General features: G+C 43.3%; 1 protein-coding gene across 4 annotated transcripts in view; it reads right to left on the reverse strand.

The window, feature by feature from the left end:
• The window catches only part of CLPTM1 (CLPTM1 regulator of GABA type A receptor forward trafficking), a 1,743,979-nt gene that overhangs the window by 874,846 nt on the left and 842,139 nt on the right, over nucleotides 1-26,994 (reverse strand). For all 4 annotated transcript variants that reach the window (XM_044078057.1, XM_044077978.1, XM_044078148.1 and 1 more), the window contains one exon: nucleotides 2,945-3,038. In XM_044078057.1, the coding sequence (XP_043933992.1) occupies nucleotides 2,945-3,038 (94 nt within the window). The remainder of the gene's footprint in view (nucleotides 1-2,944; nucleotides 3,039-26,994) is intronic.

Genomic DNA, 26,994 nt, shown 5'->3' on the forward strand with positions numbered 1-26,994 from the left:
GTACTGGCGAACTAGCGACTGGCTTAGAAGCATCGTAGTCAGTTTTGGACCTCGACGGTGTCTTTTTCTTTGTGTTTTTTAGGTATTCCGGTAGTCGGATTGCTAACAGACAAAATTTCTGGATAATTAAATTGTGAGCCAAAATATTTAGAAGCAAAAATATACTGACATTTAACAGTGCATTGATTAAATTTAGCACAAAACTGACAGCAAGGTACGCTGTGGTCAGGGCCTAGGCAAGGAATACAATACAAATGAAAATCCTTATAAAGTATTTGCTTCCCACAAGTAATGCAATTATTAACTTTTACTGGCATCGGTAAGGAGCAAGAAAAAGTTTCCCCAACGGGGTACTTAGCTTTTAGTTGAAGACATCGGTTCTCAAACTCGAAAATGAAAATTTCAGGAATCGGCCGACCGGCACTTGCGAACTGCTTCTGCTTCGGGCACCGCGTGGCAAGAAAAACTGGTGTAATGGCGTCGGCTGCATGTTTTCTACCCCTGATGACCTGACGTCATGGAAGAAGGGACAGCAACCGGCGCAGGACCCAAGACTTTGTTAATCAGGCCGATTGAGGGCAACCTGCCAGCAGATTACCCAAATGTAATGACTGCAACAGTGAAACACGAAGAACATCTATGTCCGAAGCTGAAAATGTCAAGGCTCTCACTGAAGTAGAGAGGGCTCTCTGCACTGCGCCAAACGCTGAGGGAGAGCGAGTACCTAAGGGTAACTCACCGAACCAATCAGTGTCAAAGCTCCTTGAGACTCCCCCAACCCCCGGCACCGAGGAGGCCATCAGAGCCAAACTGTCAAACACCGAAGCACCATGAAGTAGGAAAGGATCCGAAAGCCTCAAACCAGATGCCCACCCTCAGACCTGGTGCCGAAGTCTTGGCTCACAGAGTCTATCGGCCCTGAGAGGGTCGGAGCTGACGCACTCAGAGCCACTCTTGGTGTAGAGGTAACAGTACCCATCGGTGCTGATGACTCAACACTCAGAAGCTTCGGATCAGAGGGTTCCAAAGCTGAGGGTCAGATCAAAAGAGGAGAGACTGAGAGGAACTGGGGTTAGGCGCTCAGGGTTCCGGAGGGAGAAGGAGCGGGCAGAACCCCCAAATGTATCTGTGCATGCAGAAAACACATCAATAACCTCTCCATCTCGGCATCTGACAGGGAGCGACAGGACCTGAATGACAAAGCTACTGATCCCAGTCTAGAATGATGTCTGGAAGAGTGAAGGACTGGGGTAGTCCGGGAGGGGCCAGGTTCAGGAGAGACTCTTGGGGTGGTGGAACAGGGAGAAGCATGCTTCCTCTTAGGAGACTGGGAGGCCCTGGACTCAGTAGCCCAATTTTGGGGCCTGTCTTTGTCCTGTGGTGGCTTGTTGGTCTGGTCTTGTCTTGGCTGACCGGTCCTGGGCCGATTTAGGGGAGACTTGGGCTCCTGAGGTGGAGGCCTGAGGAGCAGAGGAAGATAGAAGCTGGTCCTTTAAGATTAATTTATTCCCCCAGTATATCAGTGTGTGCTGAATGAAGCCCACGCAGATAGAATTGGAAGAGTAAAGGTGACTGGTACCCAGGCAATATACATGCAGGGTGTGGGCATCAGGGGGGGTGGTATCTTCTGCTCACACCATGTACACTTTCTGAACCCAGCTTTGGGGGCTTCAGACATGGTAGGTTGATGGAGAAAGAAAAGGAGAAAGCCTGACAAAAAAGTTTTTTTTTTTCTATGAAGAACGTGCAGAAAATAGAGCGAGAGAAGGAAAGAAAGTAAAACTAAGTAGTTTGTACTCAAAGTTCACACACACACACACACACACACACACTGACTAAAGGAGGAACTCGCTGGATCACTGCCAACTCTGATGGCGGCAACCGAGACATGCGGTAATGATTGTGGAGTGGGGGATTGAGGGTTGAGGATGAGGAGCTCAGTTCTTAGATAAAAGCTACAAAAATGCGGCAGAGTCTAATCTGAGGTCAGATCCAAACCCATGGGTTTTAAATCAAATGAAACCAACAACTTCACATACCATATTATCTTCTCTAGTAGAAAAGCACAAACCCAAGGCGTAACCAACAATGAACAAAGGCAAATACAAGAGGGAAAATAGACATTTTATGAGAAAACTGAAATGAGTCCACGTGCAGAGTCACACTCTGAGAAAATAAGTGTTAAAAATTTGGACTGGGTTGTTGGCAACCTTATCCATAATCATAATTCTGTTCTAAGCTATGTTTTGCTCATCAGGTGCTACACACATCTGACACCTAACACAGAGATAAACAATGTGTCAGTGAACCCAAGAGACGGTCAACATTACTCCGTGAACTGAAGATAAAGCATAATTCTGGGCTTGCATACTCGTGAGTGTATTTTTATTGTTGAATTACATGTTGGCTTTGTCCTATATGCAACTGTTCGTATAAAGCTGACTACAGTAGCTTTAGACAGAATTACTACATGTAGTAAAGATGTCACAAATCATTAAAAAAATTAATTGACTGGAGTTCTTTCATAATTACTTGCATTTCAGCCTGCTCCTTTTGCTGTTTATTCTGACAGCAGAGTGAAAGAAAGGCAGGCAAAAAGAAAATGCATTAAAAAAAAGAAGTGCAAGTTAGTAGACAAATTAAAACTGTAACAAAATTAACACTGTAACTCAGACATAAGATGTTTAAACACTTAGATTTTTCTCTTCATTTGCCAAGGGAGGATTTCACAGTGTGCATGCTCTCAAGCCTGGTCAAAGAAGGAGTACCCTTCAAAAGTGATTTTGTACAATAGTTTCTATGGTATATGCTACCTCGCAATTCTTTCCTCATCTCTCTCACCATCCCTTGTACCACTCGGTTTCATCTGTACTGAAAATGCAGAATAAAGTTTTGGAGGAGGAGTTGGCAGAATGTTTCCAAAAAGGATATAAGCTATGCTTACCATTTTTGAAAGCAAGGAACTCGAAAATGCTGTGGACAATAGAAACTATGATGGTCAAAGCCAATAGGTAAGGGTTAGTTTCTAACAAGGCAACCTAGGAGAAAAATACAGAATGAGAGACAATTAAATACACAGCTGTCTTTTCATAATGCAGTACATTTTAGTTAAATTAGTTTCAGATAAGTAAACAGCAAGGTGCAGCACTCAACAAACTTCAAACAACTATCAGTAAAGGTGAAGAAAATGTGTGATTTCATCTCCACTACCTGCCAACCATCAGCGTTGTCACAACTGACCAGCCTTTTAATTCCCCCTTTGGATGACATCAAATCATCACTTTTTTTCTGGTGAGGGCTGAAGTCCCAATTACCTTGTGATTGAGACTCATGTTAGCCTTCCTTTCATGGCAGCTTGCACTGCCCATATTATTCCTCCCCTTCTAAGAAGGTCATTACTTACTGCAGCTTGGCAGAGCCAAGCAAGCATGCATGCATGTATCAAGCCTGTTGACTGAATGCTGCATCCCTTCTTCACCAAAAAAGGAGGCTTTTCAGTACACTGGACTGTTTCTCTTCACTCAGGATGAGTGAACTGCTGTCAGTCAGCGACTCCCACCTTCTCTGGTCAGTTCTTCTAGCATCCAGGCTGCTAACTGAACCAGAGTTGTATTCAGGGCTTTATCTCTCTATGTCACACAGCAGACAGATGAGGAAATTTGCCAAATGAGACACAAAATGCAAGAATATAAACCAGAAAGAAAGCAAGCAGTTTAAGACAACAGGACCACTACTAATAGCTGTTGAAATGCTAAAAACTAGAAAATGTGACCTCAGATGCAAGCTCTCAAAAAAAATTGACAAAGCCAACAGAAAATTAAAAGACAATGAAATGCAATGCTTAGTTGTTTAGACTCTGGAATATGGGTATTACCACTGGCAAAGTCAGAGAAGCAGCAGGTATAAACCATTAAACACCAGAAGGACCACAAACAAATGTGGTTAAACTGCCTGTCAATAAAATGATACACTTGTAAGATTCCTTATGTCAGTCAGTGCTGCTAGGATGTCAGTGTCACATTATAGGGTCTGCCTACCCTAATAAAAAAACTGCTGGCATCCATGTGCAGTTCAAACCATAACATCTTCCCCACCAGAAACAAATAATGAAAGCATGACAACCAAAAGAATTCTGGACCCCCCCCCCAGAAAATGGGTAAATAACAGGACAAAAAGGAAAACAAGCAAAAGTGCAGAAGCACTGATGAACAGCAAATGCTACAATAATGGCTTATAATAACATCACCTTACTTCAAAAGTCCTTGAAGCAAACACCTGAGGGACCAAGTCACAAGTGGTAGCAACAATAAAAAAAGTAAAGTTGTGCAAGTAAACTTACTATAACAGTAGATGTTCTAAATAGTTCACTGTTACAGTACATAAGTTATTATAGGTCATACCACCTGAAACCAGTCAGCTAAGCTTTGGGCACCGTCTACACATTCCAACTATCAGGAGCTCATACTGAGTCCTGTAAAAGGTAACATGAAAATCTTCAGATCATTCTTTTGGGTCCCGGCAGAAGGCGATAGTCCTGAAGAACTATGCTAGGAAACAAAGGAGTAACAATATATAACAAATGGAATGGTAAAATCCACACCCTGGCAAAACAAAGAAATATATAAAAAGGGCCTGGGTGGTGTAGTGACTACTGCAACAATAATTTATTAGAACACATCAACTGTTAAGGCAAGTTTACTTACACAATTACAGTATGTCTGAAACACAGATTCATGCTGCAGTAGTCTACTGAGCTATATGGGTAGATTATAACTTTGGAAAGAAAGAGCAAAGGGAGGAGACCCACAAATGAAGACTCCAGCAGCTCCCGGACAATGGACCTAGCAAAGCATGTTGTGGACCTCAAAAAGAGATCCAGTTTGTAGTGTTTCATAAAACGTATCTGCAGAGTACTGAGCTGCTGTCTAGAACACTTTTAGAGCCCATCCCTTCCCAGAAAGCCACTGAAGAAGGTAGTGCACTTGTAACCCATCCTGAAGTGGTTTACTGTGCGGAGTATGACAAAAAGCAAAATTATTAGAAAAACATCTCAATATAGTCTACTTAGACAATGGTAATAGGAAACAAACAGCTGCTCAGTTTTCATAAAAGGCCTAGTTTTGTCTAGGTAGTATCACGCTGACTTTGTACATCCGGAGAATAAAGAATTCTTTCTCCCTTGTTCTTTTGATCAGGGAAGAAGACTGGGAGATGAAAAGTCTGACTTAAAGTAAACTCTGAGATGGCTTTAGATAAAAAGTAAGGATTCGTTCTCAAAGAAACTCTGTCCTTGTGAAAAATGAGGTAGGACTGACTCACTATAAGAGCCTGTAACTCAGACACTCTCCTAACGGATATCTTCCATATTAAGAACCTCAAATCAGCTAGATGAGCTGATTCAAATGGAGACAGAGTAAGTTTTACAAGCACAAAGTTAAGATCCTAAGAAGATACCACATCTCCTATTCTGACAAGTATGTGGCATCCCTTTCAAAAGCTGTTTAAAGTGAGCATTATTAGAAAGGGGGGGGGGGGTCATAGGGCAGACAAGCAAAAATACCTGAGAAAAGTACAAGGACAGAAGATTTCAACAGTCCATTGGACAGTAACTTCCATACAATCATGAACAAGAGGCAACCAGGCCTGAAAACCAGAGATTTTTTTTTTCACTTTTTCAAATATATAATTTTCTAGTAGCAGGATTTCTTGTCTCCTTAAGTACCTAATGCACATTTCTAGAAAAAAAAGGTGCCTAAAAGGTATCAACATTCTATCACCCTGGTAGTGGAGTCTGAAGCAAGTATGTGCAACAATCACCACCTTGTGTGAGTAAATCCAGTCCATGAGAAAGCCTGTGATAAATACCATTGGCCAGATGAAAAGGAAAGAGAACCACTGTTATCTTGGCCAGTAGGGAGTGACCATCAGAATTTTTAGACAGCCCTTCTGAATCTGTACAAGAACCCTGGATATATCAGTGTAATGGGTGAAAAAGAATAATGCAGCATACCTGTCCATGGGAAGGAAAGGGATCTATCTTCCAGGCCTGTTTGCTAGGAGTCCTGGAGTAGAATTTTTTTAACTGCCAGTTCTAAAATGGAGGCAAATAGATCTACTTGAGGTGTTCCCATATTTGGATCAATACCTGGAAGAGCACAGTTTGCCCTGGCCCTGCTGAGCCCGCCTGCAATAAGACTTTGCTGTGTCAGATTTATGAAGCCTGAAGAATCAAACTGAGTTGAGCTACTGCCTCCAGGTCATCACAGCAAGTCTACGCAGTGGGAAATATAAGGTACCCCCTTTTTATTTATGAATTTCATTACTGTGGTGTTCTGTGTACACTAGGAAAGGTCCACAGGACCAGAGATGATTTAAGGCCTTTAACGCATAAATCACTGCCAACGTCTCTCTGACGTTTATGTGCTTTTGTCTGCCAACAGAATTCCAGAGAGTTTGCACTTTTACCCCTTTTGAGACTGCTCCCCAGAGTAGGTCTGCAGCACCTACGGTGAATGACTGAAGGAGGGTCGTAATGGAGAATGGAAGACTAGAGCTGCAAACTATCTGGTCTATGCATCAAATCTCTCTTTACAATTTAAAGAACTGGGTCTGAAAGGACAAAGTGTGTAGACGTTGACTCCAGAATGATCAGAGGAACCACTGTATTATCCCCATGTGAAGTCTAGAAAGGGGAAACAGGCGGGTCATAGATACCATGTACCCCAGACTTCCTCAAAATTAGGCATTTTGTGAATACCCTTGATGCAGTAGACATTCTAAGGGGTAAATCAGGGAACTGATAATGTCAGCCAGACACAACATACATTAAGAAATACCTGAAGTGCTGTGCAATGGGAATATGATGACATGTGTTCTTTAGATCATAACTGTCAACTGTCCAAATTTTTGTAGATTGTCCAGATTTTCATCTCATATTTTTGGCCTGTTCTCATAAAAGTTGTGGCTGTCTGGCAAATCAGGCAGGACTGAAGTCACTAAATAATGAAAGTCATTTCAGTTTCAGACTTCATAGCCTTCAGAAAATGCATGATAACAGGCAGGCAAACAGTCATACTGACTTTGAGGGTTGGCTTTGTTTTTGTTTAAAAGGCTTCGCCTCTCTTTGTTAAGCTTACTTGCCATTGTTTTTTAAAAGTCTGTTTACCGGCTTCCCACTGCATTAAATGCCTACTGGAAAAGGAAGCTAAGTAGGAGGGAAATTCTTATTTGTTCTGAAGGAGGGAAACTTCTGAGTCACTCCTTCAATTAAGCTTCAACTTTCATCACACTTGAGCACCTCGGCTGCACAAATGCCAAACAAAACCTCTATATCTAAGGGAGAAATTAAAATTTCAGATTTATCATCAGGAAGGTTTTGAGAATGGAGCCATGCAAATCGCCTCATAACTGGACCAGAAGCAGCAGCTCTGGGAAACTCAAAGGCATCATACATACACATTAAAATATGGTTAGTCTCCTTAGAAACAGTTGTCACAGAGGCAGTTAATGAACTCGTTACCTCAGAAAAAGGAAGTTTAACCATTAACCTTTCCATAGTCTTAAAAGCTAATAGCAAAAACCTAACTAAATGAGCTTGGCAGTTTATTATCCTCAGAGAACACATTTTTTTTCTCCGCTTATCAAATGATTTCCCATCCTAGTCAGAGGAGAATGGGGTTAGCAGCAGTAACCTCAACTTGTTCAGCAGTCGCAGATTTAGATGCAGAAGTAATTGCTGTGTATGCTTTAGAATTAAAAAAAATAAGTACTTGTGTCTGGGTGCCTTATGTAATCCATCTTATTTCTTGGAAACAGAAGACAGGCAAAGTAGCAGCAGTGAGAAAAACATTCTCTAAAGCAGGCAGCATAGCAAGGACAGCAGCATCTTTTGGCATCTGCAACTTCACGTGCAACACATCATAATCGTAATGGTATCATTTTGCCATAAAAATTTCATTTTGTTCCCACTGAAAAACCTGTTTCAACTTTAATGATGTGTCAAAAAATACCTATATTCAGGAGGGAAATCTGATGACATACTTTCCTCAGAATAATGGGGTTCAGATTGTGTTGAGATGACGATGAGTGGTCTGAAGAACAACAAATGGCCACAGCAGAGTCACACATCAGTAACTGAGGAGAAATGGAATCTGCTTGACATCCAAAGACTCCTGAACAAATTTCTTTTTTCTACATGCAGGGGGAAAGACAACTGCAGAAACAGAAGGTAACTCCAGAGTCAAGCCGAGGAAGTAAAGTCGAAATCAGAAGTGCAGTCTGAATGAGTTGTAAACTGCAAAGCAGTGAACAAGTGATTCTAAGATAAACAAACCAGTGAAAGTCCTCCACAAGCACAGTATTCTGTTCCAAACACACAAACAATGCAGCAAATAAAAATGTTATTAGTCAGAAATGGCATTTTTCCTCACAAAAGGTTAGTACTCCTTTAGAAAAGCCCTGCTACTTCAACCACAATAGGTTTCCAAGCTATACGCACAGAAAAAAGAACAGTTGTGTAAAATCTTACCATAACCATAGATGTCCTTTCTCTTCTCTTCTATATGCTGCAGTATTCATAACATGAGGGAGTCCACCTCTGGCTGACTCGTACTTCCAGCCAGTACACAAAAGACGTAATGGTCCTGTAAGGTACATGCGACGCCACACATCAGTTAGCATACATCGGCCATAAAGAGACGTTGGGTATAAAGCGGACATCAGCACACACCAACCTCAAAACTGAATACCGCAATGCACCAGCCTGATATAGGTGAGGAAACAGCAACCAAGCACCAGTCAACCATCATGGGAAAGACAGAGGAGGAAAGTAATACTACAGCATATAGAAGAGAAAGACATCTATGGTTATGGTAAGATTTTACACAAGTATTATATGTCCTTCTATTCATATGCTGCAGTATTCATAACATGAGGGAGTTTGCCAAAGCTCATGCAGAGGAAGAATGGGGCGGAGGAGCAGAAGCATTTTCCACAAACCCATGCAGAATAGCTCTGGCAAACCCAGCCCTGGACCTGGAAATGGACGTCTTGTTTACAGTGTTTGGTGAAAGCATGAAGAGAAGAGCAGGTAGCTGCCTCCAGGATAGAGCAAGTGTCCAAGCCTTTAAAGAAGGCCCCAGAAGAAGACACTGCCCTAGTGGAATGTGCCCTCACAGGCAAAGGAAGACTCTTTCCATTGGGCAAGTAACAGAAAGAAATAGCTTTAGAAATCCAAGAGGAAACAGTTTGCTTGGAAAGAGGTTGACCCAGAGCCCTTGGGTGATGGGAGACAAACAAGCGTTCAGACTTATGGATGGACTTATTTTTGTTCGGGTAGTATCCGAGTTGCCTGTGCACATCCAAAGTGTGTAGAATCCTCTCACTGGAGGACTGTGGGAAGGAAAAAATGTTGATAGACTGATTTGAGGGATAACTCATTAACCACCCTGGGCATAAAAGAGGGATTAGTGTGAAGAGAAACCCTATCTCTGTGGAAGACTGTGAAGGGAGAGGTAGATATTAGGGCGTGTAACTCAGAGACTCTTCTGGCAGAAGTAACTGCCATGAAAAGAATAGCCTTCCAGGTGCAATGTTGCATGGAAGGGGAACTTGCTTGTTCAAATCGGGCCAAGATAAGTTTCTCTAAAACAAAATTGAGATCCCAAGGAGGTGGAACCAGTTTCCTTGGTGGTCTAATGTGTAGGAAACCTTTTAGGAACAGTTTAACTTCGAATCTGGAAGCTAAAGGTGGAGACAGAGGAAGACATGCAGAGATGGCAGAAAGATGGGCTTTAACTGAAGAGTAAGACAGCACACTCTTCATCAATTAACACAGATAGGACCTCTGCTAACAGCAGTTGTAAATCTGTTTTGAAACACCAGATGGAAAGCCTCTTCTATTTGGAAGTGTAGGATTTCCTAGTAGTGGGTTTTCTGGCCTTTCTGCAGAACTTGAAGCATGTCCTCAGAGTGAAGATGTCTGGAGGGGATTAAAACTATCACTGGTGACTGCCTTTGGCTAAATGCAGGAGGAGTGGGAACCAATGTGTTTTTGGCCAAAAAGGGAGTCACCAGCAATATTTCTGGTTGTTCCTGCTCAATTTTCAGCAGGACCTTCGGAAGAAGTGGGAAGGAAGGGGGGGGGGTGCACACAGAAACATCCCTTTCCAAGAAAAGGAGAGAGCGTCAAACCTTCCATGCCAAAGGATGTGGGATCCTGGCACAAAATTTGGTTAGTCTGTTCATGGAGGAGGAAAAAGAGATCTATCCGAGGTGTACCCCATCGATAGAACAGATCCAGAAACACATCCCTGTTCAACATCCATTCGTGGGATTGAGTCATGGACCTGCTGAGTGCGTCTGCCACTACATTCTGAATTGAAGGAATGTCAACAGCCTGAAGAGATACCGGACTTTGCAAGGCTTCGTTCCCAAGGCCTGTAACGCCAGTCTGCACAGGATGTAGGGACTTTGTCCCCCCGTTGACATACCAGAGGACTGTGGCTTTTTTCTGTAAACCACCTTAGAACCCATGGAGAAAGCCTGGACTTGAAGATTTTTGAGGGCAAAAATCAAGGCCCTCATTTCTTTTTTGTTGACATGCTCCTTTCTTTGTGTTGGAGACCGGACATCTCTTGACCTTCTAAGATTCCATTGTTGCACCCCACCCTGTACCTGACTCATCCGTGTACAGATCCTGAGTGGGAAGAGATGGTTGTAGGGGTAAGGCCTGGGTTCCTTGAAACCTGAAGAATTCACTTATGTAACTCCTTTTCAAACAGGGTAGGAGAGGAATGACAAAGTCTAGAGGGTGGGAGTGTTGCCTCCAAACCATTCTCAAGAACCACTGGAATTTTCTCAAATGCAGCTTATCTAAGGGAAGCTTGAAATCATTGAGGCCATGTACCTCAGGAGGTGTGGGAAATCCCTGGCAGTCAGAGATTAAAGTGGTAAAAGGTCCTGGAAATAGGAAGTAAGGGATAGGACCTTTTCTGGGGGTAAGTGGGCTAGCATCCTGTCTGTTTGAATACTGCACCCAAGAAAAACGTGGTTCTGGGAAGGGGTCAGAGTAGATTTCTGAAAGGTGAGTGTGAATCCTAGACTTTCCAATAGAGACATTGTGAAAGAAAAGTTCTCCAGAAGGATGTCTGGGGATGGTGCCTAGAGGAGAAGGTCGTCTAGGTATGGAAAAATCTGTATACCTTGTAGCCTGCAATAGGCTACAACAGGATTTAAACATTTTGTGAAGACCCTCTGTGACAGACAGACCAAAAGGCGAAAAATACAGAACTGAAAATGTGAGAAAGCAAAGAAATTTCCTGAACAGTTGGTGAATGGAGATACAAAGTAAGCATCTTTGATGTCTAATGACACCATGAAGGCCTGAGGAAGAATTAGTGGGAGAAGGATGGGTAAAAGTCAACATACAAAAGGTGTGGACTTTGAGTAAGTTATTCAGATGGGAAAGGTCCAGAATGGGTCTCCAGGGGTCATCCTTCCTGGGGACCACAAACATCTTGGAGTAAACGCCTTTCCCCACTTGAGAGGGTGGTACTTTCTGAACAGTGCCCTGGGACAGAAGAGAGGAAATGGCCTGTGGAAAGAATTCCAGTTGTTTTTTTGGTGGTTGCAGGATGCCCCTGAAGGAGGGAGGAGTTTCCCACAATACGAAATATCCTTGTTGGATGATGGAAAGGACCCAAGAGTCCTGTGTTATCTGACTCCAAGCTGGAACAAGAAGAGACAAGAGAGAAGATGGATCTGGTGACAGGTAGTCACAAACTACCTGGCTTGGACTGAAAAGGCTGCTTCTGAGTGGGTATGGAGGAAGCAGACATAAAAAGGGGTTTGTTTCTTGGAGTCTCTCTTACCTTTGGTGGAAGGAGCTCTAGCTGTCTTTCTAACAAAGGTGGTTTTGGCAGGATAATTCCTCGGGAATAAGAGGACAGATGAGACAAAGATATGCTTTAGATCCTGCAACTCCTATCATCAGGCAAGGGTTGGAGTCTGAGCCATTAATACCTCCTCAAAACAGACCCAGAAGCAGCTGACCTGGATGAGGCCTCCACGACATTATAAATTCACTTGGAGTGTCTGGTAACTTTGGCAGAAGAACTTAGAATAGAGGAGAGCTTAGCCTTGGTGGGTGAATCAGGGAGCTCAGAAAAAAAGTTTCCCTGCATCTGATAAAAGAGCCACGGATTATTTGGCCATATGTGTCTGATAATTAATTGCCCTGAAGGCCAATGTAGCAGACGTATATACTTTTTTCTCAGTCTCTCTGACTTTGCTCTCTATATCAGAGGGAAGCAAGGAGGTGGAAGGCAACAGTTTGGATGCCTTACCCGCTGACACTGATAGTACTTGGGTCTGGCAGAAGGTGCTTTAAAGAGAAATTTGGAGTCCTCAGGCACCTTATAAAACCTGTCTGGATGTTTGGAAGCTGGAGGCTGGGAGTCTGGCTATTTAGAAGCAGCTGTGAAAGCATCTAAGAAGGCTAACAGGAACAGGGGAATGGCAGATGGAAAAGGAGAATCGTTCTGGTGGAGGTCATAGTACCTCCTTCTGTATGTCAGACACTTGGTAGCAGTCCCACCAGAAGTCGTCTTCCATCTTCAAAATGGTTTCCCCAAAGCAAATATCCTCCTCAGAGGAATCCGTACCATTAGATTCCTCCTCTGGGGAGGCATAACCCAGGGGAAAGCGATTTCTGTAGAGTAAGCAAAGGATTCATCCCCTGATGATTCCTCCTCGTCCGATGAAATATCGTCCAAGGTCCTCTTCAAAGGAGTAAGAGGTGGAGGAAAGGCAGGTGAAGAAACAGAAGGGGCCGAGGTCCGGTGCAAAGCCATAAAGGCATTGCAAAGGCCTACCAGTCTGGTGCTTGATCCTGGGAAACTGGGGAAACAGGTTTGATTATTAGTTTTTTTCTTTTTAGGAGCTTCCAATGTGATGCGAACTGGATGGGCCAGACATCAGCCTGCACTCCATGACTTCCATAGGCATATCCTCCAACATGATGATTTGGGTGATGCCACATAGGCCTTCAATAGTAACAAGCCATACTCCACCCCCCCCCCCCCCCCACACACACACCTGAATCAGACTTCTGGGATTTCTTCATGGAATGTGCTGATAGGGTCCTTTATGGCTTCTGCTGTGGTACCTGTCGAAGGAACATCTACCAATTCCGGGACAGCTTCCAGACCCACACTGGTCTTGGGAGGGATGCCCAAAACAGAAGGAGCAGCAGGAAGGTCAGGCAGAGACTTCCTGGCCTTTTTAAGTTGTGGCTCGTCTAAAGGACTCGACGCTGTCTCCATATCTTCTGCTAGACACTTAAGGCTCTGATTCTCCAGATATAGTTTAAGTGAAGCTAGATGGCTGAGAAGTGTTTTGGGGACAAAGGCCTTACAGACAGCACAGGTGGTGCGACCATGATCAGGGCCTAAAAGCAAACCTTGTAAGAATCTTTACGTGGAATCTACCTTCCACACTGACACTTGCCCTTCCTAGTCGACATGTACTCACTAAACATAAAACAGTAGCTAGCCAATATTAAAAAAAAAAAAAAAAAAAAAAAAAAAAACACCCTACGGGGTACTTATCCAAACCAAAGTTTGCGTGGTGAGCAATGACTGGAGCTGGCAATCGGACAGGTGGCAGAAAAGTTCTGAAGTTGGTACATGCTGATGTTTGCTTTATACCCATCTCTTTATAGCCGTTGATGTGTGGCATCACACATACCTTACAGTAGCATTGAGTCTTTTTATAATAGCTTGATGTACTTGTCAGCAGGAGGTGGACTCCCTCATGTTATGAATACTTCAGCATATGAATAGAAGGACACAATCAGTTTGTTAGAAAATGACAAAATAGTGAAAAGTTTCCTCCAAAAGAGGACTTGCCTGCCCATCCTTGTAAAATCATTCTCCAACTGACAGTTTCAGGGCCTGCTACAGGTGCACTCTTTCTGGTGACAGTTGGAAATTGTGGAAGGTACCCAAAACTTTAAAACAGCTGGTTGGAGGGGGGGGGGGTTGTAAAACCCATACAACTTTGGTACTGCAACACTGATCTATGCCACACAGTCCAAACAAAATTCATTGCACTCTTACTGCTGGCAATTTTTTGAGATCCACTAGTCCTCATTACTCCCCACATCTGGATACCTATTGCGGCATACACCCAATTCCAACATATTACAGATAAAATACTGCACACCCACCCTCCCAGATTCACCCAAGCTCAGGCCTTCCTCCCATCAAGACAGGGCTCCTAAATTTACAGAAATATCTTTAGCAACATATTATCAATGTTGCACTGATCAATTAGACAACTGTTTTTGTATCTTCAACTATATTATTGTATTCTCAGTGTAAATTAAGGTATAACCCAATGAGCCACCCTGGCCAACAAAATGTATGCATAAAAAATATACATATGTATGCATTACACATAATGTAAACATTAATCAAGCTTTCTCTGGTTTGAATTCTGGTATGCTTTTTTTGTGCACTGGGCTAAAAAGGGTCCATGGATCAGTTCAGTCCACCTACCTTGTTACTAAAGTTGAAATGAATAAACAATGAACAAATGAAATAAAAGAAATATGTCCACCTTTCCAGAAAGCGGACTACACTAACATCTGTAGCCAGTTACTTTAAAATACAAAGAACCAGCACCCATACATTTCCAAGACATTTTTACCATCACACTTGTGCACTCTGCCTGACTAGGGGTTGCTTCAAAAATAAATCACAGTTGTTTACATAGCTACTCATAAAAGTAGAAGTTAAAGTACATAACTGCCACAGTCATCTTCCTTACTGCATGACCTGACCTGAAGGCAAGGCATCTTAACTTCTGAACTGAGCTCCAAACCTTTCTTTGGCCATCGCCACCAACGCAGCTCTCTCCAGATTAAATGACAAACCCTTGTTTGATAAGAAGGAGAGGGGATGCACCATATCTTCAGTTCTTTGTGATAGATAGGATACTCAAGTGTGCCCTATCCCTGTCTGGGGTGCTTAAAGTCCCTCTGAGCACTTGGACAGTCACAGCCACAATGGTTTGTATTTTTCAGAGACTGGACCACCTGGGGGGCACTATTACGGCATTCTACTCTCCAAATGTAATGAAATGAGCTGTTAGCGCCAGAGGGAGGGAGGGAGGGTGGGAGGATGGCGCAAAAAGCAAAAGTGATGGTCTACTCTTACACTAAACTGTACTGTTCTCCACAGGGATCATCACTGTAGATGCATATCTTACCCCAGGCAGAAGATTAGAGCAAAAAGAGGAGAAATAGGTAGAAAGTGGTGAAAGCTATCCTGCATTTTACAATACCTACACACAAAGTCTGGACCAAGTTGCTGACTCACAAATGCCTTGGGTTGAAGAATTCTTAAAGTCAGCTGCATTAGCACCTACAAGCTCTAATGCAATGTACTCTGACTCCATCTTTTGACAAATGAAATCATACCAGAAGTCAATACAGTCAAGCTAACAGTTTGGACAGAGTCTGAATTTAGGAATAGCAAGCCTTCTTGTGCTGTCCGGAAAGAGACAGAGTTGGCTATTTTAACTTATGTCCTTGGTCATGGCAGTGGAATATCTATGCTACCAGTGGAATATCTTGGTAATGCTGAATATGATATTAGGAAACAGAACCCTACTAATGCCTTGTATAAACATTTAGTATCTTGTTTTAATTTTAAAAGATTCAGACTTTTTATTATTCATCAAGTCTTTTAAGGCTGTTAAAAGAAAGTGATGTTGATGTTAAACTAGAAATTAAGGAATTAATGTGGCAACTTAGATTAAATGCATGCCAATCCCCAGGTCTGAATGACTTGGTATCTATTACAAGCATTCTCAAGGGCAGGACTACTAAAAGAAGTTGATTTTTAAGGAGAAAAACATTTTCATAGGTTTATGCTTGGCTAGCTGCCCTTTTGGGAATAGCCAGTTATCACATGTGAGAATCAAACCATGTACCTTGTGTCTGTAAGGTAAATACCTTAACCATTATGCTAACAGTGTGTCCATTCTTACAAAAATGGACCTGAAATTTAACTTTTTATTCTTTACTCTGTTTAAATAAATGTATATGTTTTATATTTATATAAACTTATACAAGGGAGATGTTTTATGGTGCTATCCCACATTTCTATATTACCTAAAGATGGTTCAATGGCTTGGATTGCAACAAAAAAATCATCTTATACTTTGACACATTGTTCAAGTTTTTAACATTTCACTGGCAGTTTCCTTTAAGGGACCAAGGTTTCATTTAGCTGCAGATTAATTAATGTTTTCCGATTGGCTTTTTCATATTATAAAATGAAAGTGGAGCTGTAGTTTAACAATCTCTACTGAAGTCCGGATCACTATGGATAAAAGCGCTCAGTTTTTTGGTTTTACTTTTATTGTTTGAATACAGTTTATGGTAACTTTTATTGGAAAAGCCATTTTTTACTCAACTATTATTTAGTTTGAAAGTTTCACTAAAACTTTTTCTTTCATTTGGTTTACAGAAACTACAGCAAGTTTCTGCTTCTGTGGTCAGACGTTCTGGGTGGCTGGCTGGATTCCTGACAGATTAGTAGTGCTCCGAGCTTCTGCATCATTGGTATGCTGTATACTGTCCCTTTTGTTTCATGGGTTAGAAAAGGTTGTCAGAAGTTTAGGACTTATTTGCATCACTTTAGTCATAAAATAAGATGCATACTCAGACTGGCAGATAGACAAGATCAATTCTAATTTTGCAGAAAACTACATAAACTTCTTTGCACATGACAGCCATAAGTTCACAAACTTGTCTGGACAATGTAATAGAAACCACAACAACATGGTTTCCAGGACAGGTAATTAAGCACTGTACAGGTACTGGGCTCCAATGGAGATATTGACAGCTGCTGCAGAAAAGTCATGTCTCAAGTAGTAGGGATGCTTCCTTGGGGGTTTTGTATGTGAAGGATTCCCTCAGGAGTTGCATAATCAGGCTATGCTGAAACAGAGAAGCAATTTCATGAAGGTGTAGGTAGGGACTTGGGTTAATAGCTTGGCTAGGTGCTACAGTACTTTTGTTTTAGACTGCATTTCACTTTAATGACCTTTTGTGTTATACCATTTAGAAAAATTTCCATTTGTCCAGACACAACAGCCTTGTACTTAGTCTTCTGGCTGCTTCTAGGACACAGACCACTTCATTCAAGAGCTTGTCCTTAAATGGTATCACTGAAATACCCATACTGCCAGTCGTGTGTTTTTAGGCCTGCCAGAGTAACTGTACCATCTTGCTGTGTCAAAAGGATGCTGCGCTGAGGTGCAAAAACAGGGGTTCCTGCTAGGCCATATGGATCTGTGTGGAGAATCAGGCTTGTTTGGACCAGAAGGAAGAAGCATGGAGTCTTATTCCTTCTGCCTTTGCTTTCTGGAGTACCCTTTTAATGATGGGAAAAGACAGAAAAAATAAAGCAAACTGCCTTTCACATCTAGCTGAAGGTGACTGTGGCATTATTGGGGAACCAGGAACAGAAGGCAGGGAGATGGTGATTCACTTCAGAGGAAAGTACAGTTGTGTACACTTAAAATAAATGTAGATGCTCAAGTGCATTCACTGTTGCAGTCCTAACATATGGGTTATCCGGCTGCCGGTGGCCCTCAGTTGGCCCAAATACCAGAGTCCTCGGTATATGATGGCAGCTGCCACTGGTTGTAAAACTGATGTCAGAACGTCAGGTATAAAGGTTTAGTCCTGTCCAAGTAGAATCTAAGTTGTCTGTGCATATCTAAGGAATGCAGTATCTGTTCCCCTTTGTTCTGTGGATTGGGAAAGAAGGTTGGCAAATGAATAGACTGATTAAGAGCCACACCGGATACCACCTTGGGCATGAAGGATGGACTGGTTCTGAGGGACACCCTGTCCGCATGAAAGATGATGAAAGGCTCCACTGCCATAAGGGTCTGTAATTCAGATACCCTTCTAGCTGAAGTGATTGCTAAAAAGTAAGCTCTTTTCCAAGAAAGAAATTTTAAGTCTGCAATAGCAGCTGGCTCAAAAGGAGGTAGAGTGAGTTTCTCCAAAACAAAGTTAAGGTTCCAGGCTGGGATTGGAGCTCTCCTGGGAGGTCTCAAAGTTTTGGCCCCTCTGAGGAACTGCTTGAGCAGTGGATGAGAGAAGAGGGCAGGTTCTGTGCTATAATGAGCTGAAATGGCTGAGGCGTGGATTTCAATGGAGGAAAAAGACAGGCCCTTGTGAAGCACCTCAGTTAAGTATTGTAAAATCTGAGGTAAATTGGGCGCTGCTGTGCTCATCCCTTGAGATTGGTTCCAGGCACAAAATCTTTTCCATTTTTCAGCATAAGATTTTCTAGTACTAGGCCTCCTTGCCTCTAAAATGATATCCATCACAGGTTTACTGAGGGATGGTAGAGGAGAGATTATGTAATTAGCCAGGCTGCAAGGTTCAGTGTTAGAAGCTGAAAGTGCAGAATCTGGTTCTCCTGCTGAGACAGCGGGGAAGAAGTCTGAGGCAGGTGCCATGGGGGTAACGAGGGGATACCAGTGTTGTGGCCAGTCTGGAGCAATCAAAATCAACCTTGGTTTGCCCTGTTTGATTTTTAGTAGTACATTGGAAAGCAGAGGCAGAGGGGGGAAGGCATAGATAGCTGAAGGACAGAGCATCCACTTTCCAGGCTTGCTTGTGGGGAGTCCTTGTGCAAAATTTGTCCAATTGGTAGTTCTGGGGAGAGGCAAACAGGTCTATATCTGGGTTCCCCCATTTGCTTGTCAACATGTTGAAAATCCTTGGTTCCAGTTTCCACGCGTATGGGTCCATGAGGTTTCTGCTTAGTCAGTCTGCCAGTGTATTTAATTTTCCTGGCAGGAATTGAGCTTGAAGGTGCAGCTCAAGGCTGTGTTCCACAATGCCATGGCTAGTCTGCAGAGGGGATAAGAATGTGTACCCCCCTGCTTGTTTATGTACCACATAAAGTACAGTTGTGTACCTACCATAAATGTAGATGTTAGAGTGTATTCACTGTTGCAATCATTACACTTGGGTTATCCTGCTGGCAGGCTACCCGCAGTCGGCCTGAATTCCAAAGTCCTGGTCCGGCATCAGTTGCCGTCACCTCTTCCCTAACGTCAGTGCGCCAGGGGTATAAAAGTTGCAGCAGACGCCATTTTCTTCAGTTTTTTTTGCCCCAGATGTCAGGTGCCCCGAAAAGGGTAGGCTAAAAATTCTGCTCATAAAAAAGCATGCACATTACCTTTATCTACAAGCAAATACACCACATAGGTTGTATAGAATAGAACTGCAACAGTGAATACACTCGAACATCTACATTTATGGTAGGTACGCAACTGTACTACGTTCATCGTGTTTCACTGTTGCAGTCATTACACTTGGGTTGAATCCCAAAGCTGAGGTTGGGTGGCTGGGCCTAAATAGAATTAGGAGTGGCTATGTTGCCCTGTAGACATGCAGTGGCAAAACCTGCTCTGGATTTAGAGTAAAGAGGTAAGTGGTAGTGCTTTGTAAAAGTATGCACTGAAGTCCAAGTTGCAGCCTCCAAAACATCCTTGGTTGGTACTCCTCTGAGGAAGAATGCTGAAGTGGCTGCTGCTCTGGTAGAATCTGGCCTAATGCCCTTAGGCACTGATTTGCCATGTTGAGAATAGCAGAAACAAATGCAGTGGCCTATCCATTTTGAAACAGTCTGCTTTGAAATAGCTTTTCCTTGTGATCCTGCAGCATATGCCATTAAGAGTTGCTCAGTCTTTCTGAAAGCTTTAGTTTTGTCCAAGTAAAAGTGTAGCTGTGTATGTCCAAAGAATGCAGAAGTCTCTCCCCCTTATTCTGCAGGTTTGGATAAAAGGTAGGAAAATGTATGGTTTGGTTAAGAGCCACACTGGATACTACCTTAGGCATAAATGTTGGGTTTGTCCTTAGAGAAACCCTGTCCAGATGGAAAATAATAAAAGGTTCCACAGCCATTAGTGCCTGTAACTCTGAGACTCTTCTTGCTGAAGTTATTGCTAGGAGCAGAGCTGTTTTCCATGATAAGTATTTTATCTCAGCTGTATTGGCCGACTCAAAAGGAGGCAGTGTGAGTTTTTCCAAGACAAAATTGAGGTCCCATGCAGGTATTGGAGCTCTCCTTGGAGGTCTTATGTTTTTGGCCCCTCTGAGATACTGCCTTAGCAGTGGATGTGAAAAAATAGGTGGGTCCGTATTGTAATGAGCTGAAATGGCAGAGGCATGGATCTTAATTGATGAGAAGGATAGGCCTTTGTCCAGCATCTCAGTTAGGTATTGTAAAATCTGAGGAATATTTGGTACAAGCGTGTCCATTCCTTATGCCTGGTTTCAAGCACAGAATCTCTTCCATTTTTCTGCATAAGATTTTCTGGTGCTGGGCGTCCTGGCCTCCAAAAAAACATCCATAACTGCTTTAGAGAGAGGTGCGTTCTGAATGGATACCTTATCCGCCATGCAGCCAGAGTTAAGGTTCTGAGTTGGCTGTACAAGATCTGATTGGTTTGTTGGGTCAGCAAATGAGGAATTTGAGGTAATGTCCAGGCTGGGCCTTGAGACAAGCTCTTTAGGAGTGGGTACCAATGTTGGCGTGGCCAGTCGGGGGCAATCAGGATCATTTTTGGCTTCTCTTGTCTGACATTTAGGAGTACCTTGGGGAGGAGAGGCAGTGGAGGAAAGGCATATACTGTAAGGGCTTTCCAGCTGAATGATAGGGCATCCACTTTCCATGTTTGTGATAAGTCCTTGTGCAGAATCTCTGTAGCTGGCAGTTGTGAGGGGGGGCAAATAGATCTATGTCTGGGCATCCCCATTTCCCTGTTATCATGCTGAAGATTTGTGGATCTAGTTTCCACTATGAGGATCCATGAGGTTTCTGCTTAGTTCGTCTGCCAGAGTATTTGTCTTTCCTGACAGGAATTGTGCTTGCAAGTGTACTTAAGTCAATGCTGTGTTCCACAAAATCATGGCTTGTCTGCAGAGGGGGTAGGAATGTGTGCCTCCTTGCTTGTTTATGTACCACATGACTGTAGTATTGTCTGTCTTTATCAGCAGTTGTCCTGGATGAAGCAGGTCCTTGAAGGCTGTCAGGGCATTCTGTACAGCTAGCATCTCTTTTTGATTGATATGAAGAGGCATTTGGATTGCGGGCCATGTGCCCTGAATACATTTTCCTGCCATGTGGGCCCCCCAGGCATAACTCTGATGCATCTGTTGTCAGTGTCTGCCTGGCTGTGGGTAAAGTGAATGGCTGTTCCTTGTTGTGGTGACAGGCCTGTGCCCACCATCGAAACTCCTGATGCCGGCAGGGAATGAGAGTAATGTTTCCAGGCTGTGACAATGTTGAGTCCAAACACTTTTTAGATACCATTATAGTTTCCTCATATGCAGTCTTGCATATAGAATTAGTAGAATGCAGGATGCCATGAAGCCCAAAGCCTACAGAATTTTTCTTGCAGATAACTGGGTCTTTGTTGCCATCATTTCGAAGTAGAAAGTCAGTTGCCTTTGTTTGTCTGGCATGAGATAAGCCATCTGGGCAGTTGTATTTAAGCTTGCACCCAGGAATATTATCTCTTGAGAGGGTACCAGTTTTGATTTCTTTTCGTTCACTGTGTACCCTAGGCAAATTAGTAATCTTTTTACAAATGCCAGATGCTTTGGTAGAATGTGCTTGTTCTCTGCTTGTATAAGGCAGTCGTCCAAGTAGGGATATATCTGTATTCCTCTTTGTGTGCAAAATGCAATTATTAGTGCCAGGCATTTTGTGAAGACTCTGGGTGCAGTAGATAAGCAGTGCAGAGAACTGGTAGTGCATTGAGCCAGCTATGAATCTGAGGAATCTTCTGCAAGATTGTCTTATTGGGACATGCAGGTATGCCTCTTTGAGGTCCAAAGTTACAAGCCAAGCCTTCTTGCCCAGCATGGGCAGAAGCTGCTGCAGAGTCAACATTTTGAATTTTGGAACGTCCAGAAAAGTGTTTAGAATAAACAGGTCCAGTATTGGTTTCCAGGCTTTGTCCTTTCTAGGTACCAAGAAAAGTCTTGAGTAAAATCCTTGTCCCTGCTCTTGCTGTGGTACTCGTTAAATAGCCCTCATGTCCATAAGGGATGAAACTTGCTTTTGTGCTTCTGCCCACTGATTGTGTGGCAGGTCTGGCATACCTTTTGTCTTAGGAAGGGTGTGAAAGTGGAACCTGTAACCCTGAGACACTATATTCAAGACCCATTTGTCCTGGGTGATCATGTGCCAATTTTGTGAAAAAAGTGCTAGTTTTCCCCCTAAGAGTGCTGCCAAAAGAAGAGTGTTTGGCATTGGCAGAGGAAAGTCATTGGGACTGTTTCCTGTATGGCTGTGATTTGTCTTATCTGCTTTTGGAGGTAGAAGCACCCCATTGTTTAGGCCTTTATGAGCCTTGGGGCTGGGATCTGCCTCTAGGGCATCTGTACCTGCCTCTCTGTGGCCTGTCTGACACTGGAAAGGACCAATTCTTAGAAGGCCAGTTCCTGCTAAATCTGGGTGGCTGTACCTGTAGGAAGTCCTTAATTGTCTGCATAGATTTTGCTTTATCCTCCATTTTCTTCAACACCTCTTCTGCCTTAACACCAAACAAAGTATTGTGCTGTAATGGAGCATCCAATAATTTTGCTTTAACATGATCAGACAGATTCTGTTCCTTTAACCAAGCATGCCTTCTAATGACAGAACCCGTGACAGCGGCCCTGCAAGAGGCCTCCAGTGAATCAAAACCACATTGCAAAGTATGCTTTCCCACTTGTTCAGCTGCATGCAATAAATCCTGCATTTCCTTGTTATCAGAACATTCAGAATTTGTCAACATTTTCTGTTTTAGCAGTGACATTAAGTATTGCTGATATTTAAGCACATGAAACTGACAATATAAAGCCCTTACAGCCAAGGTAGCAGAAGTGTAAACTTTTTCCCCCCATCTGTCCAGTGCCCTAGAATCCCTATCAGAGGGGAGAGGGTTTTTTGCAGTGGAAGCCTTGACCCCTTTGGGACCCTGAGATATAGTTTCTGGGTCAGCAGCAGGGTTTTTATATAGAAATGTATGAGAGTCTGGAACCCTGTAGTATCTGTCTGGCTTAACAGGTGCAGGGGGTAAAGAGTCAGGAGATAGGTCAGACTCGGAAAATACATCTACAATGTCTAGAACAGGTGGAATAGCAAGAGGACTGTGCTGAGGTAATAAAAGAAAGTCTCTGAGCCTTTTCTTAGATTCTGAGTAATCTTGGCTCTCCCACTGAAAATGCTCCCTCATGGTATGCAGATTTTCCCCAAAAGAATAATCCTCAAGAGGAAAGGCTGAAAGAATAGATTCTTCAGCATCAGAATCCTCATAGGGAGGAAGAGAGTATCCCTGTTCAGAAGAGGAGTCAGAGGAAATGGAAAATTCTGTCTCTTGCCTAGGCCTCTTATCAGGAGGGGAACGGGAACCCCTGATCAAAGTAAGTAGGTCTTCGGCCATTTTAAGCATCTCTTTCTTAGGCATGAAGTCTGTCCAGGAGAATGCTGTACTTGTTTCTTTGTCTTTACAGCTGTTTTTGTCTTTGCCTTTGAAGCTGAGGTTTGCTTGACATATAACTGTGTAGGTCTGAAAACACCCTCAGAAGCCGATGCCTGCTCAGCGGCTCTGGACCCATCTGAGGGAATAGTTTCTGAGTGTCCAATACCTTGAGTATCCAAAGGCCTAGTCGGCTCCACGTGGGAGTTGGAAGCGGCCTGTGGCTCTGAGGTAGCGGGCATCAGGGGCTGCGAAAGTGCCTCACTGAGAACCGGCGACTGGCCTATCGGAGGCCTCGTTGTCAGTTTTGGACCTCGGATGTCTGTCCTTTTCCTTGCGTTTTTTTATAAACTCCTGTCGTCGGCTGTTCCGACAGCATTATATAATTAAATCTTCGGCCAAAGTACTGAAAGGCAAAATTGTACCGATGCTTAATAGAGCGTTGGTTAAATCTAGCACAAAACCGACAGCTAGCAATGTCGTGGTCTGGGCCTAGGCAAGGAATACAGTAAGAATGAAAATCCTTACGAGGTATTTGCTTCCCACAAGAAATACAATTGTTAACTTTTTCTGACATCGGTCTGGGGCAAGAAAAAAGTTTCCCCAACGGGGTACTTAGCTTTATTGAAGACTTCGGACCTGAAATTCAATTTGAAAATCTCAGGAATCGGCCGACCGGCACTTGCGAACTGCTTTTGCTTCGGGCATTTGCAGCAAGAAAGACTGAAGAAAATGGCGTCGGCTGCATCTTTTATACCCCTGGCGCACTCACGTCAGGGAAGAGGCGACAGCAACCGACGCCGGACCAGGACTTTGGAATTCAGACCGACTGTGGGTAGCCTGCCAGCAGGATAACCCAAGTGTAATGACAAACAGTGAAACACGATGAACATCAGTGGTGTTGTCCGTCTTTACCAAAAGTTGTCCTGGAAGAATGTGGTCCTTGAAGGCTGTCAGAGCACTCTGTATGGCTAGCATTTCTTTTTATTGACATGCAGGTGCATTTGACTTGGGTTCCATTTGCCCTGAATGCACTTCCCTGCCAGGTGAGCCCCTCATGCATAGTCTGATGTGTCTGTTTTTACGGTTTGGGCAGCAGGGGGTGGTGTGAAAGGTAGTCCCTTGTTTTGGTGGCAGGCCTCTGTGCACCAAAGGAATTCTAGGCGTAGGCAAGGTATGATAGGAATCATTGCTTCTAGATCCTGAGAATGTTGACACCATAGGCTTTTTAGATACCACTGCAGTTTCCTCATATGCAGTCTTGCATATGGAATTTGAAGAATGCAGGAGGCCATGAACCCCAAGGCTTGCAGATAGCAGGGTTTTTGTGGCCACTTGTTTGAAGTAGGTTGTTAAATGAATTTGTTTCTCTGGGGTGAGGTAAGCCATCTGGGAAGTTGTATTCAAGCTTGCTCCCAGGAATATAATTTGTTGACAGGGTACCAGGTGTGATTTCTTTTCGTTTACGGTGTACCCCAGACAAGTTAGAACCCTTTGTACAAAGGCCAGATGATTCAAAAGTATGCCCTGGCTTTCTGCCTGAATTAGACAATCGTCCAGGTATAGGTATATTTGAATACTTCTTTGCCTGCAAAATGCAATAACTGGAGCTAGGCACTTTGTGAATACCCTGGGCGCAGTAGATAAGCTAAAGGGCAGTGCAGAGAAGTGATAGTGAGTGTAGCCTGCTTAGAAGCGTAGGTATCTTCTGCAATATTCCCTGATTGGGATGTGCAGGTAGGCTTCTTTTAAATCTAGTGTTGCCAACCAGCCATCTTTGCCTAGCATAGGAACTAATTGGTGAAGAGTCAGCACCTTGAATTTTGGAATTTCCAAAAAGCTGTTTAGAGTAGACAGGTCCAGGATAGGACACCATGAATTGTCTTTTTTGGGTACCAGGAAAAGTCTTGAGTAGAAACCTTGTCCCTTGTCCTCTTCCAGTACCAGTTGAATAGCCCCCATGCTTAAGAGAGAAAGTACTTGTTTTGGGGCCTCTGCTCACTGACTTGGGGGTAGGTCCAACCACCCGCTTGGTGTTGGCAACGTGTGGAAGTGAAATCTGTACCCCTGGGACACTATTTAAAACCCATTTGTCCTGGGTGATGAGTTCCCAGTTCCTTGCATGAAGAGCAATCTTTCCCCCTAAAGGGGCAGTCAGTTGACAAGTGCTTGGAAATTTTAAACGATAGTCATTTAGACAGTTTGCCATAGGGGGGAGTCTTATTACTCCCAAATTTGGAAGTGGAGGCCCTCCACTGCTTAGTCATGTGTGTGTCCCCTGGGACTGGACCCTGGGGCTTTTGCTGTGTCTGGGTTTGGCTTGAGAAGACCTGGAAGGAGCTGGAAAGGACCAATTCATAGAGGGCCAGTGCCTACTAAATCTATGAGGCTGAACTTGTAAGAAATCTTTAACAGTTTGCATAGATTTAGCTTTATCTTCCATCTTTTTAAGAGCTTCCTCAGCCTTGTTGCCAAACAGGCAGTCCTGATTTAGGGGAGCATCCAACAATTTAGCTTTAACATAATCAGGCAAATATTGCGCCTTTAAACAAGCATGCCTTCTGAGCACAGACCCAGTAACAGCAGCCCTGCAAGAGGCCTCTAATGAATCAAAACCACATTGCAAAATATGTTTTCCAACTTGTTCATCAGAATTCATTAAATCCTGTAATTCTTTATTTTCCACACAGTCATGAATCAACATAATTTTCTATTTAAGCAATCCAATAACATGTTGCTGATACTTTTAACATATGAAACTGGCAGTTTAAAGCCCTAATTGGCCAAGGCTGCCGAAGTGTAAACCTTCTTACCCCATCTATCCAGCGCCCTGGAGTCTCTATCAGAAGGGGTAGGTTTTTAGCAGCAGAAGCCTTAATGCCCTTGGGACCCCGTGAAGAAGTCTCTGGATCCGCAACAGTATTTTTAAAAAAGGAACTTGTGGGACTCAGGGACCCTGTAGTATCCGTCAGGTTTTCTGGGAGCAGGAGGCAAGGAATCAGGGGCCAAACTAGATTCTGAAAAAGCATCATCAACAATGTCTAGTACAGGAAGAATAGCTAAAGGCCTATGCTGAGGTAGGAGTAAGAAATCCGTAAGCCTCTTTTTTGAATCAGAAAAATCCTGGCTTTCCCAGTGGAAATGCTCCCTTAGAGTATGCAAGATTGCCCCAAAAGAAAAATCCTCAGGAAGGGAAGCAGAGGGAATGGAGTCCTCTGCATCAGAATCCTCATAAGTAGACAAGGGCAAATCCAGATCATCAGAAGAATCAGAAAAAACAGAATCCTGGTAAGAAGATTCATAAACAACTTCAGTCCTAGGACTCTTAGAAAGGGGGGGGGGGTGGCTACCCCTGATTAGAGTTATTAAATCTTCAGCCATTCTTATTTGTTTTTTAGGCAGAGAGGCCTGAGCATGTGGCTGGGC

Source organism: Protopterus annectens, chromosome 1.part0, assembly GCF_019279795.1.
Source record: "Protopterus annectens isolate FY-2018-M chromosome 1.part0, PAN1.0, whole genome shotgun sequence".
NCBI lineage: Eukaryota > Metazoa > Chordata > Ceratodontiformes > Protopteridae > Protopterus > Protopterus annectens.